The sequence below is a fragment of the Camponotus floridanus genome, unplaced genomic scaffold, assembly GCF_003227725.1.
Source record: "Camponotus floridanus strain SB8 unplaced genomic scaffold, Cflo_v7.5 scaffold62, whole genome shotgun sequence".
In the NCBI taxonomy this organism is placed as follows: Eukaryota; Metazoa; Arthropoda; class Insecta; order Hymenoptera; family Formicidae; genus Camponotus; species Camponotus floridanus.
In genome coordinates this window covers 463659-481027 of record NW_020229792.1, presented here as the reverse complement: position 1 = coordinate 481027, position 17369 = coordinate 463659, and the positions used below count along the sequence as shown (strand labels likewise).

The window sequence follows — 17369 nt, the reverse complement described above, 5'->3', positions numbered from 1 at the left end:
TTTTAAAATTATATTAATAACGAAACGATTGGAAAGAAGGATTATTTTTATACAGCATTAATTCGCTTTATTTAAATTCCGAAATTTTATTTTAATTCGTTAAAGAGTTTTCGCTTCATTAATTGTTTTATTAATACAAGTTTTAATTTTTAAAAATCAGATTTATATTAAAACAATCAATTTTCAGTTGTTTCAAAATAAAGTTTTTTTTCATGTCGGCAAAATTTAGGTCAAAAGGGTTTCGGGACATCTTCCAGGATCGAAGTATCCTTTTAAAGAGACATTACTCCATTTAAGTCGCGAGTGTAAATATTTTAAAAACGTCCATTATATGGCGCATAAAACATTTTTCTTGTTATATATTAAGTGAGTCATCGTTCAGCGAGCCGTTACAAGTGTGATTGCGAAAATCACGAATACACGGTCACACAGCGTGAATTTAGAGGCCGCGGCGAAGCGATCGGCCCATGTTTTTTCGGCTTCGCGCGTACTTGAACGCGTCTCGTCATTCGTCGAATTTACGCCTCAAATTTGCGCCGAATGTAATTAATTCCAACGTCGCGTTGCATTCGCGCTAAGAGGAACGTTGCGTCGTCAATCATCGTTTTCAGATCTCCTCCAAATTATATGTAACGCTCGCTTAGGATATGTCCACGTCACGCGAGCAACACGGCTTAATTGCAACCGTCATTTTTTACCCCGTATCATTTTATCCAAGCAAGGCGGTTGCCATCGAAATAATAATCGCAGGAAAAATATACAGAAATGTATATATTTTGGGATTTTTTAATTTTATTATTGAATTATTAGAAAATTAAAATATTAATTTATAATTTATTGATTTATAATTAAAAATATTAATTAATTTATGAAAATATTTTCCATCGAGATAAATATATGAGAAAAACATGTTAAAAAATAAATATAAAAAATTTATTTCAATATCTTTTTCCATAGAATTTCTAAAAGTGAAAGGATTTTGCAATGTTTACGATTATTATTTTATGACAAGTAAATTGATGCAATTTGCAGTAATAAGCAGTTGAAATCGAATTCCTCGAAAACCGTTCCAATTAAAGAAAATGCCGATTAGACTCGATACCGAGGAAGAGAGCGAGAAATGTACAGTCCAGTCCCATCGACTTAGGTCGTAATGTTTACGACATCAGCGTGTGAGGTTAGCACTTGAAGTGTGAGCCCATTTAAATAACCCCTGTTGCCCCCGTGTTACGTAATTTAAAAGACCTTGAAAAACTCTCGTAGCTTTGTCGATTTGTCAAGTATACAAAGATCAAAACGCCATGTGTGAGTATAATTCTAATAATATTTTATCGATATTATAGTCCTCATTTCTCTCTCTCTCTCTCTCTCTCTCTCTCTCTCTTTACTAGATTTCTAAATCCTATTAAATATTCTATTAACAATTTTTACATTATAATTATTGCTTTTGTAAATAAAAATTACTACAAAAAAGACAGAGTTAAACGCTACATCAAATCCTTGATTAACAATTTAACACAATATAATATACAATCACACGTTAAATATGTATAAAAATATCTGCATACTGGGCGTTATTAAATATAAAAGGATATATAGCACACGAAAGGATCGGCTTCCTTTTAGATTCTCCCAAAATGGCCAATTCCGACACGTAGTAGTTTAAAAAAAAAAGGAGGGGAACAAAGATACGATGTGTTTCGCGGATCTTTTTTGTGGAGAAAAATAAAGGATTTTGCGTAACCGCCGTAGTTCTCAGGCACCTTGTACGAGCAGTTCTCGAAACACACGTCGGAATATCGAAAGCCTATACAATTTCGTGACGGCGCGTACACACAATGCGAGTACACTGTAACTTCCCCGAATAGGCCGGCTTAGGCGATACGATCGCGTGACATGCCCTTAGGACGGCCGTGAGCTCTCCGGAGCTCATTAGACCGAGAAAAAGTTTAACGCAGAAATGAGGGAATTCACGGGACCGAAATTAGACGGGCACCGCATTCGTAGAATGTGCCACTGCCATTGTCCAATTTTTATCCTCCCATTATCGTGATTCGGCCCCTGCAGGCCCGAAAGGATACGAAAAAAAAAATGCCAGGAGGAAGACACACATATATACGTATGTTTATTTGCTTCGAGAAATGTATTAGTCGCGCCATAAAGTAATCAATCGTTGGCGATCGCGGATCCTCTTCCCCGAGGATAAAGAACGCGTGTAAAATGTTCGGCCGAATATAATCGCCGTCCCGGAGCAAAATTGCGGAATTTGCCCCAAAAGCGTCCTTCGCGTATATATTTACGACATTTTTAGAGCGAAAACACAGCGCGCGGAAACTCTCGCATACCTCAGCAAGGGAATCGCAACGCGTAAAGATTATTTCGTACATCGTTTCGGGTGCGAAACATAATTTACGCAACGCTTGTTTCACTCGAAATTTCAAAAACAACGCGTCCCTTGTTGGGATTTTTTCCTCGCTGAAAAAAGAATTAAGACCAGCAGAAAAATATTTACGGAATTTTCCAAGGATGACAGGTGCGCGTAAATTCGACATTATCTAAACATCTCCTCCTCCGGTAATATCCCGCGATTCGCGAGCTCCCACGTTACTTAATACGATCGATCAAAACGGCTCCTCGGTCCAATGTCACGCGTTAACCTTCAAAACAAACAACGCTCCTCTCGGTGCCATCTTTCGCTCGTTATCGAAAAACCAGGGGGAGGGGGGAAAAATGCGAGCGTGCAAAAACACCGATGGCGAGAGGAAACACACTCGCGATCGATGGAAAAATTCCGTATATACATAAAAAGGGAGCACGCACCTTTATCCGCGGTCTCTGTCGCTCCCTCGGCGCACGTCACTCGAGCGGAGACGTCAGGGGGGAGGCGGGGGCAGGTAGACGGATGGAGAGCCCACGACGAGCCGCGATGCGGCGACGCACAATCGAAAGCGCCGAGCTGACGGTGTGCGCTGCGCGCGAGAGCGCGCGGCGGCGGCGCGCACAGCGGAGCGCGACGAACTTGACTCTCAGCGGAGCAGCGGACCGTCCGACGAGCGAATAAAAACGGAACGGAGTGGAAACCCGGCCGCTGCTTTCTTGCGGCGCCGCGCGCGATCCGGCGCGCCGCTGCCGCTGTGCATTATATTCGCGCCGAACGCTGCGTTGCTCGCCGACACTGTGTATATATATATATATGTATGTACGGCCGACTTTGTTATTCGCGAAACGACGATGCCACTTCCTCCCCACCGGCGCGTCTCGTAGTTTGAGGTCGAGATAGTCCGTCCGTGTCTTCCCCTCTCTCGTTTTTTTCCTTTCCAGAGTCTGCTCGCTGAAAAAGCCGAGTCGCTCGAGGGACGGAAGCGACGCGCGCACAGAAGCGAGCGGCACCGCCAGCTGCGCGAGGAATATCCGAGAAACGAGCGGCGATGTGTCCGCTCGCTCTCCTCTCCTCTTCTTCTCCTTCTCCCTCGGTCGCGATCTTTCCGCAGAAAAACACAGCGGGGCGCCACGGGATACGCGAGCTGGACGCTCCGAGCTCCTTTATACTCCGCACGTGTGTCCTTCGCGCGCGTGTCAGCGCACCGTCGTCGACGACGAGGATGACGCGGTCGCGAGGCGCGCGCGAGCCTCTCCGAAGGGTCTATCCGGTCGCGAAATAGCGCGTCGCGACCGCCGGCCTCGCCGCTCTTCTCATCCTCTCCACGGCTGGCGCGAACCTCCTCCTCGCGAGCGCTGCTGGACAGTACGCGCAAGCAACGTCCCGCCGCGCGCGCGCCTCGCCTCCCGCCGCCGCCCCCTCCTCCTCCTCCTCCTCGCTCCTTCCCCCGACTCGGCGCTCGCGGCGAGAGCGCATATATGTACGCGCGGCTTCGTGTCTCTCTCCGTCCTCTCGCTGGTGCTCCCTTTCTTATCTATCCCTCTCTCTCGTCCCGATTTATCTCGCCGCACGCGACAGACGCGCTCTATCTCTCTCGTCGATGAAATACACAAATATGTTTGTATACACGGGACGGCGAGGAACGACGATGACACGACGACGGACGGACGGAGAGCGCGCGCGCGCGCGCTGTCCGCTCAGCCTGTGTTTGAATTCGCGCGCGCGTGTGTGTACTCGATTAGCGCGACCCGACGTGCGTGACGTCACAGCGCGACGACGTTACATCGCCTCTCTCTCTCTCTCTTTCTCGCGCGCTCGCTTTCTGCTTCTACCTTCGCCTCGTCGTCGGTTCCTTCTTTCCTCTTGAGGAGCGTCGATCGGCGACGAGATGCGAACCTCGCGACTCGCGGCCCGTGAAAACCGGAGCGAAACGGGCGTGGACGACAACAGCCGCGGTGGCCGCCGCGAGACACGGGCTCGAGAGAACGGCCTGCGATCTCGTAGACGCGGTCGCGACGTGCCGATTGTCGCGCGAGCCGCCTCCGTCGAACGAGGATCGTCGTCGGGCTCGCGGGCGAGAAACGTACGCGAAATACGACGGACGGAAGCGCGCGAGAACGAACCCGCACGCGACTCCGCACGCACAAACAAACCGCGGTTGATAACACTCGTCAAACAACTGACGACTCCGCGTCGTGCAACGACTGGCGCGGCCGCACCGCGAACGACGACGGGAGCAACTCGCGGCCGCGAGATGGCGCCGGCGTCGCGCTGCTCGCGGGGCCCCGGAGAATATATGTCGCGCTCGCCGAGCGTCGCCGGAAACGGCCGAGCCGCCGCGAGCGGGACCGATTCAATATCAAGTGCACGACCCTCCGGCTTCTCGTCTGTCGCGCGCCAACGGATGGACGGACGGATGGATGGATGGGTGGATGGATGGATGGATGGATGGATCGACCGCGTGTAGGGCGCTTTAACGAGAACGTTTGTCGCGGCGTGGCTGGAAATAGAGGCGATAAATTTTCCACGGATTGCATTTTTCATTTGGAAACTTATTCCCCGTTGGACAAATTGAGTTTCGATGAATTTTGAGAATTTTAGAATTGTGGTACTAGCGTCGCTATTGAAAAGTATAAACATTGTTTTCCTTCCTTTGAACGTATCGATGCTTTATTAATTCTTGCTATTTTGTTTTTGTTATAAAGTTTTAAATGCTCGCAATCGCGTAGATTTTCTATCTAAAATTAAATTAAATTAAACTTTTTAATGCTAATGTACTAACAATTTTAAATGAAATAATTGTACGTTTATTCATGTACAAGTGTCAAAAAAGAGAGATTGCATTTTGCAAAAATATCGATATATTAAATATGACTATCTTAAATATGACAAATCTCTATTATTTATTATTACTATACTAGGAAAATGAAAACTATACTAACATAACATATATGCAAATGTGTATTCTATATAAATAATTCTAAATAAAATTCTAAATAAATATTAAAAAATAATATATTCTGTTAATTTCTAATTTTACTTTCCTTATTTTCTTCAATCCTCATTCTTTTATACTTTTCATCTTTCCTCGACTGATCATATATCGTCAGGCAATTGCCACATTGTCACCGGTTTCTTTTGCCCGCAACTTAGGCAATATCTTTCCAGTGTCTCTTGTAAAAATGTATCTTTCATTAATTCTGCATCTTCCGGTCCCAATTCGTCTAATGTCTTCTTATATGTTTCCAAGATAAATTTTTTCAGTGTTTGTCCGGTATTATCCTTAATGTTAAGATTGGTACGTGGTAGCAGTAACTTGCAAGTTTTCGACAACGACGTATCCTGAAGAGTTTCTTTGGAGCTGACGTACTTTGTGATCGCTCGGTGTAGAGCCGTCTTGCCATCCGCGTCCTTGAGATTGGCGTTCGCATTGTAGCTCAGCAACGTTTCGACGGTTTCGAAATGACCCTTTAAAGCCGCACGGTGCAGAGGCGTCGCATTAAGAGATCGGGTCTTAGCGTCCGGGTTCGCGCCGTTTGACAATAGCATACCGCACACATCGGAATGCCCGTTTCGCGCAGCATAATGCAATGGAGTGTAACCGGCAGAGTCCGCCTCCCTGGGATTGTATTGCCTCCCCAGCAGAGACTGCACGAGATTGAAGTCGCCATCCATCGCTGAAAAAAAAAACATTTGTCAGTCTATATAATTTGACAATCACTGGACATTTTTCTAAAGTCTCGGAGAATCGACGAAAAATAAAAGGCAATGCTTTTTATTAAAGTCAAAATTTAGATAGACTTTTTTTTATAATTTCCAATATCATAGGTAGCTTACTACAATTCAATCCCCATTTCTATTACTTATTCTAATCTGAAATATATGTATAGAAATAATATAAAATCTTTTAAATAATATATAATCTTTTTTTCTCATTATGTTTTCATTTGATACATGAATATTACACGATAAATTTTTACGATTATCTTTTAATAATCGCGAGCACATGTTTATATAAATTATTTATTATTTGTGTTCAAAAATAAATCTCTTACTCGCACTCGCGAGTTATCTTTTATACAGATTATATATGAAAATAGAGTCTTGTTCAATTTTCTATTGATATAAATCCGATATTGGAACCTATAATAAATGCACAGTCAAATTTGAACATATGTTTGCCGTTCATTCGCGTTCTATTTTCGAATACTTCATTACGTATTTACCATCTTTCATTATTTTGAGTAAATATCTATATCGCAAATAGAAGCATCACTTTCATTCATTACCTGCCTTCCAAAGTCCACGTGCGAATTCCATCTCATCTAAAGTTTCATAGACATCGTAATTATTGCTTTGGCAACACGTATCACCATCATTGTGAGAATGCGCCATTATTTTATTATATCTGCAAATAGTCATTCTATATTATATCAGTTTGACACAAGTCTCTTAATTATTATATTTATATGAAAAAAGGATCATTTTTATATTCTCAGGAAACAAGATTTTCATCGCATAATAAAATATATAATACATAAATTGATCAATATTTCTTATATTATAAATAATTGTGTACAATATTCAATTACAAGCTGCGCCTATGCCCCACTGCATCGTACAAAACAATTTAAAGCTCTATTCATGCGCAAGATTTTATTTTATATAAATATAAAATTCATCATATCCGCGAATTTTAATTCTATAAATTTGATTCAAATGTCAAAAATTGTAACTAAATATTTCTTCGTTAACGTCATTGGATGTATTTTTTTTCTTATAATATAAATTAATACATATAAATTAATATATATAATTGTTATACACTACTATATAAAATAATGATTATTTTATATAATTTCGATTTGGTTTAAAAATAAGAAATTATCAATCGCAATAATACCTTAGATTTACACATACCATTTGCAGTAAGATTGACACAACATATACAAGTAAGAGTAATTATCGCCATAATACCACTACATCAAATGACAATTTTACGTTTAAACTCTCTGGACAAAGATTCGGACGATATCGTACGTAATAATTGTACGATAAACTACCAAAACACATGGTAGATACAATACACATGATAGGAAAAAGTATTATATTGATGCTACAATAATATATATATGTATGTGTGTGTGTGTGTGTGTATGTGTGTTATTATATATAAAGATATATAAATTCTTATTTGTACGTATATAATAAAATTTTATTCCTCGCGAAAAGGTAAACATTGAAAGACAATGTTCACCAGTTTTGGAGCAATCTATATTGCGCCACTTTGGATGAGCCTAGATTATATGAAACTCTTGTTCCCTAACTTTCTATAAAGCGTAAAAAAACCCATTTTCCACGCAACGAGGTAAAAATATCACAAAATACAATACTTCAATATATATATGTATATATATATATATATATATATATATATATATATATATATAATGTGTGTACCAAGGCGCATTATTTTGCTCTGGGGAATTTTCCGTATTTGCTGATAAATTATTATCTGTAATATAACAGTGCAGATAATAATTTACCAACAGATGTGGAATGCATAAAGTTTAAGGTGGCTCAATCTTCTCATTACCTCTCTCTCACAAACAGTCTTATCATAATCAATTTTATCGTGCCCTTTTCGAAACCGTTATTAACCTTTACAAAGAAACTCGCGATATTGCTGAAATATGCATATAAAATGTCACATTCGATAACATACAAAAAACATTCGTTATTAATGTTATCGTTTACAACACTGACTAATATGTTGTACGTGTCCATTTTCAAATCAAATGAAATATTGTACATGTTCTACTTTAATGATGAGCTACATTTTATATGTATCCATTCAACTTTGCGAGATACATATAAAATCATACAATCAAATATCTCAAAAAGATATTTGGTAAGATAAAGCCTTTCAGATGGTCCACACAATATTATATGTTTGTAACAACTATTGTAAAATATCGCCAAAACGCGTTTAGACGAACACCAGAATTACAAGATGTATAAAAGAAAAATGCAGAAAAGAATGATAATATTACAAATCTCATTCACTTGATAAAAATTCGATTCATAAAAACATAGATATATATATAAAATTGCAAGTAAGTGTGTTAGATATATAATAGTATATATACGGTATATATACGGTAAGACCCAATTTTTTTATATCATTAACATTCCCGCTGCAATGTCCAAAGTACCTCGGTCTCTCCAGAACTACAAATAACTCGATAACCGAGCTCAGCTAGAGCATTTATGACCGAGAACGGTGTCCCTGAAATCAATTTAGCAACGTAAATTCCTAAAAGATATATCATAAGAAAATTAATATTAATATTTAAAAATTTATAAATACTTATATAGAAATTTAAATAACAATAATATTAATTTTGTGTTCAAAACTTTTCTTTATTAATTATTGTATTAATATAATGAAATCTAATTTCCATTAAATTAAGTAAACTCTTCATAATTATTAAATATCGCAATCTTAAACCAAATAAATTACCATAATATTATTAATAATTGTATTTATTTTATATATAGAGTATTTTATATATGGATGAAATCTATTTTCTCTGAGATATTTGACCTAAACTAGACTCTAAAAAATTGTTTTTTCTATACTTATTATTCGTTTCTACTAAAAATCTGTTTCCACTATTAGCTCGCGATTAATTGATATTTTCATAAAACACTAGTGCATTTTATAGAGTTTACAGTTGGAAGAATCTGCTTTGGGACTCTGAGCAACATCTGTTAGCATTGAAAATTTCTTGAGAATGAAGGTCATATTAACCTTTGAGCATAATTCCATTCACGATATTCGTACTAGTGGAGGACAGCGGGAAGCGGCTATGTAGGGCCGACGTCTCTTTCGAAGGCAGACCAAACACAACGCAATCGGCCGCGAACGGGGATGCCCTTACACCGACGTAATAGAAAGTGTCGTCGTCCTCGTCGGCGACGTCCTTTTTGACGTTGGACGTGGTTGCCATCGCCGCGCTAAAAGTATCGTTATACCTCGTTGTGCTTTACTTCTAGAAGAAAAGCAAACGTGACGCACGTGAGTGATCAGAGCCGTTTATCACGAAAGTGGTACAAAAAAATCACTCTTTATGAAGCAAATTCCTCGACGAAATTTCCCGATCGAAAAGCTGCGTTTATGCGATGCTTTTATTTACTTTATCAAATTTTTCGCTCGTGATACTTCTTCGTTCAAATGATTCCAGTAACAAGAGAACTTTCCTTTATTCCTCAACCCTTGAACTCTTGTTACAATTGATATAAAGATACGAGTAGCTTTCCAGTTTTATTTTGAAGATATATTCAGCTTCAAAATTTCTATTTTTCAATAAGCAAATATTCACATAAATTTTAGATATGTAAAGTATTTGAAATACTGTATCTTAGATAATAAATAATTCACACACACACATAGAACCTTTGTTTTTTTTCCAATATAAAGCACGTTTATTTTATGCAAATTCAATAATTATATAAAATAATTATATAAAATGTTGTTCAAGCAAATTTTAAAACAAACTTGACTAAAGCCACTTTCAAGATAAATGGCGCATTCCTGGTCAAGTGAAATGAATGAAATGTTGAAGCTGACACGTATGTTGATGCAATGTATCATATCTCCAATAGAAAATAGATTATTTAAAGATAGTAACTTTTTTATTACATTTTTTTATAACTGATATTACTTTTTTCAAAGTACTATATAAATAACTTTAAAGTATTATAAAGTACTGTATAAATAATTTTTATCGATAAGATCAAAAACCTTTATAAATAAAAAGATTTTCTTCCATTGGAAATGCGATTAATGTATGTGTAAGCACATATAATGTATATGTAAGTGATAACACTGAAGTTTTATAAACTTTCAATGAAACTTATGCATTTTTTGGAGCGTATCGACAAATGATTTTTCACAGAAGCATTAGAACACAATTGTGCATAATGTTGCAACTATACTATGATATGTGCTGTTGAATTGCTCTTAAAACTGCTATACTAATGTCGAACCATACCAGCTGTTACAACACGTTCAGGTTCAGGTTCAGGTTCTGGAAATTCTTTTCTCATAGTCCACATGTATTCATTATAATCCTGCTTAATGCTAGTACTGGAAGATGCGACGACTTTGTAACCAAGTACTTCTAAAGCAGTCAATATTATGCAAGGATGTTGCAAATATACTATCGTTGAATCGTCGCAATAACCTATATTTGTAAAGCGACCCAATTGCTCTATGTCAGCCGCTATAACATAATTGAATATTATTTGTACCTCTAAACTCGATTCTTTATCATACCTACTTGCAAGATTAATTACAAAAGATATTATCTATAATTTTCAATATATCTATCTAATTTCTAAATGTATGTTAAAGATTTGCTAGTTTTTGATGATTATTTTTTATTATTATCAGCATATAATATGAAAATTTAGAGAAAAGTGATATAGAGAATTTTCAATTATGATAAGTTGCTGAACATATTGTTTAATTGTGACAAAATTTAACAAGAGGGAAGAGTAACATGTACATTTGTACAAGGGTGGAATATGCAGGAATTCGTACCTTTAAGCCCTGATACAAGAACCCTCCAGGGATATTTATGACTGTATGACGCTAGGTTACCACGTACTAAAATGTATGGCATAGTCAGCTAAAACAATCTGTAATATACCACAACCTATGGATACATATGTAACATGTTCACATAAACATGTTAGACTTCTGTATAAAAATGTTATGATGCTTCATGTCAATAATAGGTATTATCTCATTAAAATTATCAAAATTAAATGTCAAACATTTTACAAGGTCCAGAGAGTTTAAAGAGATTATCACATTCACAAACATTTTTCAGTATTTATTGATAAACCAACAAGATGATTACAGTATCATATTAAGTAAAAAAGGAAAATAAAATATATAAACTATAACGATATTAGAGCCAAATGAAGGATATAAAGACGTGTGAGTATATATTAATTCAAAAGTTTTTATCTCTCTCAAGGTGAGAATCAAAACGTTTGGTTTAATGTTAAGCTTTTCTCAATTTGCATAAAAATTCTTGTATTAATACTTACTCGTCCCTTTATATCTGTTGTTTGGATCTGGGATTGGCCTATTGTTATAGCTCACGTTTCAATTTATATCTGAACCTCTGCGAATTTTATTTTAAAATAAAATATAATTAAATAAATTAAAAGTCAGTATCACACAAAAATACTGGAAGTAATTCAAGAATGTATATTGTGATATATCTCTTATATATTATACCAACAACTGACTCAACCTTTAAATCAATCTTTAGTCTTATTTTGATTTTGTAATCATCGAGTTTATCTCTTTTAATCTCAAAAATGACTGTTGAACATGACAAACAAACATATATCAAAACATATATAAAATATATTCGTGTAAAATTTTACATACGATATATAAATAAATATATATCCATGTAATCTCGTACACAATACATGTGGTTAAAAATACAAATATCCAACTAATTGTGACTAAAAAAAAATTAAAACCTACCTATGTATTTTGTAATAATCAAAACGAAACGGAACAAAGTAAAACAAATCATTCGGATGTATCGTATGAAAACTAGACAAAAAAACAGGACGATGCAAAACTTGAAGATAATAAACCAAACATTCTTGTCTTATCTCGATGACTACGTCATGCGTGATTTTCGTAACGTATTATTAAAGTAAAGTCTCTTACCTAAGGGAAAAGTTCCAAAAAGACAATTAATGTCTCAGCGATACGATTTAGAAACAGCCACACGTATACGTGATATACCAAGCCAATATGCCACGCCCCACAAGTCCTTCGTATTTGAATCTTCTACCCGATTCACGTACTCTCTCAGCTTATAACTTCTACTCTCGATAAAAACCGTAGTTTGATTTGCGACAACACGAATCGACCAAAGTACGCAGTATTCGATGCTCAACTCATCGTCCACAGACTCAAGAATCATACAGATGTACGATTCGTCGGATAAATCGACGGCGAGCGCGATTGGCTCCGCCATTTTGATTCCTCGTCCAATAAGAACCGTCGCACGCGGAACGCCAATCGCTTTACAGTTCGTCTATAAGAGCGAGATGTTGATTGGCTGGCGCGTCTCGCGTGCAAAGGCTACGTGCTCGCATGAGATACGTCTTGAGACAATTATTTCCTCGAATAATAACCACCAGTCACGAATGCAAAGGTATCTAGATACGACGTGTTTCGCGAAATTCTCTGTCGAAGCATTCATGACGTCGGAGACACCAAGGGAGACGTAGCCGATCCTCTTCCGCGTCCTCGTGTTCACGCGACAAGTCCTATCTGTCACCCGCAACGTCGACAAGTTGGCCGCGAAGCGAGCGAAGGTAGCGCGGCCGAGCGGACCAGGAGTTAATGCGAGTGACAGGTGGTTTGACGTTTGCTCGCCATCGTCGTCAGCGACAGCGCGGCCTGCCATATTGCGCGTGATATCGGGGGGCGAGACGTCGTTGGCGCGTACGAGCTACCTGATGACAGAGTGAATCACATCCGGAGGAGCAGCGTTCGGGTTCGCCGAGTGTTTACACAACGCCGTGCTCTCCCTCTGCAGAGAGTCTCTCCCCCAGCCCCGCAGCTGTCAGTAATCAACCACCTACGCGGCGCCAATATAGAACGTGTGAGTGAAGTAACACCTCCTGGACGCATTGTTGACATCGCGAGAGACCCTGTATCGCACCCCGCGTTATCGTCCATCTCCGATAAGGATCACGTCCCTCTCCCTGGCCTCGTGTTTCCCTCCCTTCGATTCCCTCGTTACGCCCCGTTGATCGTGAAAACTGCGCTAATTAGACGTAACGTAATTATGGGAGTGGGCAGCGGGTTATTGTTGACGTTGACTTGGGAGGCTCGCTTCTCGCGAACCCCGAAGAAAACTGACACGCATGTTTCTCGAGTCTGATCGATCGTATCAATCCAATCCCGCGTCTAATTTCGATGAAAATCGAGATTCTGTTACCACGCTCAGCTTTACAATGAAAAAATTCTCATCAGGATAATCATGAATTATTCATAGATGCGTGTGTAATTTGTTTTCGCGAAACCCACGAAGCTAATAAATCATTCATTTTTTTTTCTAAACTTCTAAATATAATTATATATATAATATATATTAATATAAAGTTCTCATCAAATATAAAAGTCATTATGCTTGTTTTCTACAATCAATTATCAAAACTATGTAATTATATAATATTTATCTTTAAAAAGACAAAATATGCTTCTTCAAAATATATTTCTTTACAAACAAGATAATTATACTAATAACCATATGTAACTTTTTAATTATATAATTTTATATAATTAAATTTTATATAAAAAATTTTATATAATTAAATATATAATTTATTGTGGCAATAATAGTTACATGTGGTCATTGACATTGCTTTAGAGAGATTCTCACCTGTCTAGAGTACACTTATGATTCATCTGTTATCTCATATTGAATGAAACAGAATGTGACTACTCTGAAATATAATCTCATTTTAACGAATATACAAATAGATAAAGATAATCTCAAATACTTCAGATAATACCTCTCAAAATAACAAACATGAAAGAAATTCTTCACAACACACACACACACAAGCATAAATTATAAAATATCGCCTAAAAGAGATTTCAATAAACTTCACTAAGCCATAAACTTAATTTTTTATTGCTTATATCAAACAATTAAGAGGTAAGAGTACATATAAATATAACTTCATTTTTCCATAATTTTTTAATTGCAGGTGCAAAATGTCGACTGGCCCATATAACTATTCCTACATCTTTAAATATATTATTATAGGGGATATGGGAGTAGGCAAATCGTGCCTGCTTCATCAGTTTACAGAAAAAAAATGTAAGTAATAAAATAAATATATGCATTATACAAATATAATGTATTATACATGCTTGTATAAATTCATATAAATAAGATTCATACTAAATTATAAAATTTTATGTTTCATAATTCTTTTTTTTCTCATGACTCACTTGTATGAAAAATGCTGGAGTCATGTATACAATTATGTGACTATACTATAGCATATTGTGCATATATATTATGCTTAGCATGGATAATACTTATAACAATGTGCTAATTTCTACCTTATCTATTCAAAAACTCTATTGTAAATAAATTGTAGGGAGACAGATAGAAAATTATTATCTTTTCGCGAAATTGTTATAAATAAAATTTTCTATATTTTTTTTTAGTATTCATAAGTCTCTTTAAATGTTTGAAAGCGATATAAGCAATATAAATTATTCATTGATTATATTTTGCATTTACAAAGAAAAAAAAATTAAAGAATAAATGCTTACATGTAAATGTTTGTATAAATTTAGTTATGGCAGATTGTCCACATACTATCGGTGTCGAATTTGGAACTAGGATTATTGAAGTAGCAGGACAGAAGATAAAACTGCAGATATGGGACACTGCAGGGCAAGAACGATTCAGGGCAGTTACTAGGTAATAATTGTGCAACATTTGGAATAAGTGAAAGAATATTCGTCAAATACTAAAAATAAGATTACAGTGCACACAAAGAAATATTTCTTCTTAGATCGTATTATCGGGGTGCTGCTGGAGCTTTAATGGTGTACGATATTACACGCCGTTCAACTTACAATCATCTCAGTAGCTGGCTGACAGATACAAGAAATTTGACAAATCCAAGCACTGTACGCATATTGCTAATATTACATGCCATAACAGTTATAAGAATTCCTTATTTAATTGGCTTGTAATTTTACATCTGCGTAATGCACAGAAGAGAATATTACGTTTATAAACAATCAAGTAACATAAATTCAAGTAAAATAAATTAATTCCTGTTCTAGGTTATATTCTTAATTGGTAACAAGAGTGACCTTGAAGGACAACGTGATGTTACCTATGAAGAAGCAAAACAGTTTGCTGATGAACATGGTTTGATGTTTGTCGAAGCTAGCGCAAAAACGTAAGTTCTTTTAATATTTAAACAAAATATAAATTCTTAAAACGATTGTGCAAATTAAAAATTGTGTGTTTTAATTTTTTAAACAGAGGGCATAATGTGGAGGAAGCTTTCTTGGAAACTGCAAAGAAAATATTCCAAAGTATACAAGACGGACGGTGAGTTATATATAAACAAAATAATATAATACAAAATAAAAAAATTACAATATAATTGTTATAATTAATTTGTAATTATAAAGTTAAGGCTGAACATGAGTTATAATGCATCTCATATTTCTTTTTTATAGATTGGACCTAAATGCAGCAGAGTCTGGTGTACAACATAATCCCAGTCAACCGGGTCGCACCAGTCTTCAAGGAGTATCTAATGAACAGCAAGGCGGAAAGGACTCCTGCTCCTGTTAGGTCTTATTATTTGTTTGTATATAGATATATTAATTGATCGGTACTATTAATGCATATATGATTTATACTAAGTGTAGCTGATCAGATTACTCGTAGCCTGTATCCTCCCTTTGATAAGCAAAGTCTACTTAAAAGAAAAATGAAATGAAAAAATGAAACATATTTAATTTTCTTTTTTTTTTGTGTCGATTTACAGTGATAAATATCGACATAATATAGACATAAGTCATAAAAGTGATTCCAATAATACTACTAGTTTTTGACGCGGCAAAAGTTAGTGATCTACCGATGAAACAGCTTTTGTATAATTATTGCAACTTCTATACTATTTCCATATATAGATTTTTGTATATTTCATGCATTTTGTTGCAAAGCTGTCAAGAAAAAAAATAATTCGTTTCGAGTATATATGCATAGAAGCCGATCAATATATTTCCCAATATGTTCGACTGAAAATTTCTGCTAAACAATGTAACGATGGACGAGTGATGAAATTTACATTTATATCTGCATGGGAGGATTACATATTTATTGTAACATACAAATTTTTGCTTTAAGAAATTTAATCAAGGAAAATTAACAAATTATAAGTCATATATTTCAATCACTTTTTAAACCTTCTTTATTTGACAAGATATGCACATTTATGTATGTGGGCTTTATGATTTCAGTTACCTGTAAAACTTAATATAGATAAAGAGAAAACTAGAGGGATCAAAAAAATTATTTTTCTTTTTGTTAACATAGATAAAAGATTTAAATCTAATGATCTATTCTGAATGAAATATAAACATATATATAAATTTAACATGTGCTTTAATGACAAATTAAGATGGGAATATACTTTTACTATTTCTCTTTTTTAATATTTATCATCGTTCAAAAATCATTTTTTATTTATAAAAAAGTATAAATAACATAGCAAATTATCATCAACACAGTTAAATGAATATTATGTGAATGCAGCTTTGAATATATATATATATGTATATAACTTGCGTGTTTTAGCATTTTCTTTTTCTTACTTTTTTTTTTTTAAGCAAAAATCTACAAATTAACATGTAATGCTTTTATGCTTTTGAATCAGAGAGCAAATTCTTTTGAAGTGCTGTCTATTGTATAGAAGTCTCACATTGAAATTTAAACCAAAATTAATATTAATTGATGCACTCTTCCACACACAAGTTATGTAAGTTCTATCTTGTTATGGTTCAATGATACAAAGGTAATATTGATATGGCTAAAAGAGGCGAAAAAGAGAAGAGAAATTAAGTAGAAAAAATTTGCAATGAACATAAAATGGATTTATATTCTTTTCAATGTTGTGTGACTTGTAAACGATTTGTATTGATAACGCAAGAAAATGCGCGAAGAATCGTCTCAAATAAATTTGATCAAAGTTTTATCGATCTATTCAAATAACAAATGCGATTATTTTATTATACCTTTGAAAAATTATATTTAAAATATTTCAAGAGGCAACGTATAAACCAAATTTGGGATTAATATATTCCTTTCTTTCAATCATATATTCAATAGCA

General features: G+C 36.0%; 3 protein-coding genes across 10 annotated transcripts in view; 1 reads left to right on the top strand and 2 right to left on the bottom strand.

Annotated features, from left to right (window-relative positions):
* The window catches only part of LOC105254664 (nuclear receptor coactivator 3), a 115293-nt gene extending 110708 nt beyond the window's left edge, over window positions 1–4585 (bottom strand). The window contains exon 1 of one of the 2 annotated variants that reach the window (XM_011263483.3): window positions 2821–4585. The gene's annotated coding sequence lies outside the window, so the exon portion shown is untranslated. The remainder of the gene's footprint in view (window positions 1–2820) is intronic. The other variant, XM_025413209.1, reaches the window with a different exon arrangement.
* A 799-nt stretch (window positions 4586–5384) lies between these two features.
* On the bottom strand, window positions 5385–12400 carry LOC105254661 (ankyrin repeat domain-containing protein 39). 6 transcript variants are annotated; one of them, XR_003123494.1, is made up of 6 exons: window positions 12147–12400; window positions 11504–11580; window positions 10989–11103; window positions 10438–10668; window positions 9195–9400; window positions 7814–8669 (listed from the first exon to the last, which is right to left on the bottom strand). XR_003123494.1 is itself a non-coding variant. In XM_011263474.3 (4 exons), exons 3-4 carry the CDS (start codon window positions 6773–6775, stop codon window positions 5477–5479), a joined length of 687 nt encoding a protein of 228 aa, XP_011261776.1. In that variant the 5' UTR covers window positions 6776–6788; window positions 11504–11580; window positions 12147–12400; the 3' UTR covers window positions 5385–5476. The 6 variants fall into 6 exon arrangements, 2 of the variants coding, with proteins under 2 accessions (XP_011261776.1, XP_011261777.1); XR_003123493.1 differs by having other exon boundaries at window positions 10989–11086; XR_003123496.1 differs by lacking the exon at window positions 11504–11580.
* A 227-nt stretch (window positions 12401–12627) lies between these two features.
* LOC105254663 (ras-related protein Rab-14) lies at window positions 12628–16572 on the top strand. 2 transcript variants are annotated; one of them, XM_011263478.3, is made up of 7 exons: window positions 12628–13090; window positions 14207–14319; window positions 14808–14934; window positions 15029–15146; window positions 15306–15424; window positions 15511–15579; window positions 15711–16572. In XM_011263478.3, exons 2-7 carry the CDS (start codon window positions 14214–14216, stop codon window positions 15826–15828), a joined length of 657 nt encoding a protein of 218 aa, XP_011261780.1. In that variant the 5' UTR covers window positions 12628–13090; window positions 14207–14213; the 3' UTR covers window positions 15829–16572. The 2 variants fall into 2 exon arrangements, with proteins under 2 accessions (XP_011261780.1, XP_011261781.1); XM_011263479.3 differs by lacking the exon at window positions 12628–13090 and adding an exon at window positions 13110–13272.
* The last annotated feature ends 797 nt before the right edge of the window (window positions 16573–17369 follow it).

Excerpts from the sequence above, each read along its gene's own strand:
- LOC105254661 (XM_011263474.3), bottom strand. The coding sequence starts at position 6,775 with ATGGCGCATTCTCACAATGATGGTGATACGTGTTGCCAAAGCAATAAT. Across the intron at positions 6,058-6,669 it reads ACGTGGACTTTGGAAGGCAG|CGATGGATGGCGACTTCAAT; the intron begins GTAATGAATGAA and ends TTTTTTTTTCAG.
- LOC105254663 (XM_011263478.3), top strand. The coding sequence starts at position 14,214 with ATGTCGACTGGCCCATATAACTATTCCTACATCTTTAAATATATTATT. Across the intron at positions 14,320-14,807 it reads TCAGTTTACAGAAAAAAAAT|TTATGGCAGATTGTCCACAT; the intron begins GTAAGTAATAAA and ends GTATAAATTTAG. Across the intron at positions 15,580-15,710 it reads CAAAGTATACAAGACGGACG|ATTGGACCTAAATGCAGCAG; the intron begins GTGAGTTATATA and ends TCTTTTTTATAG.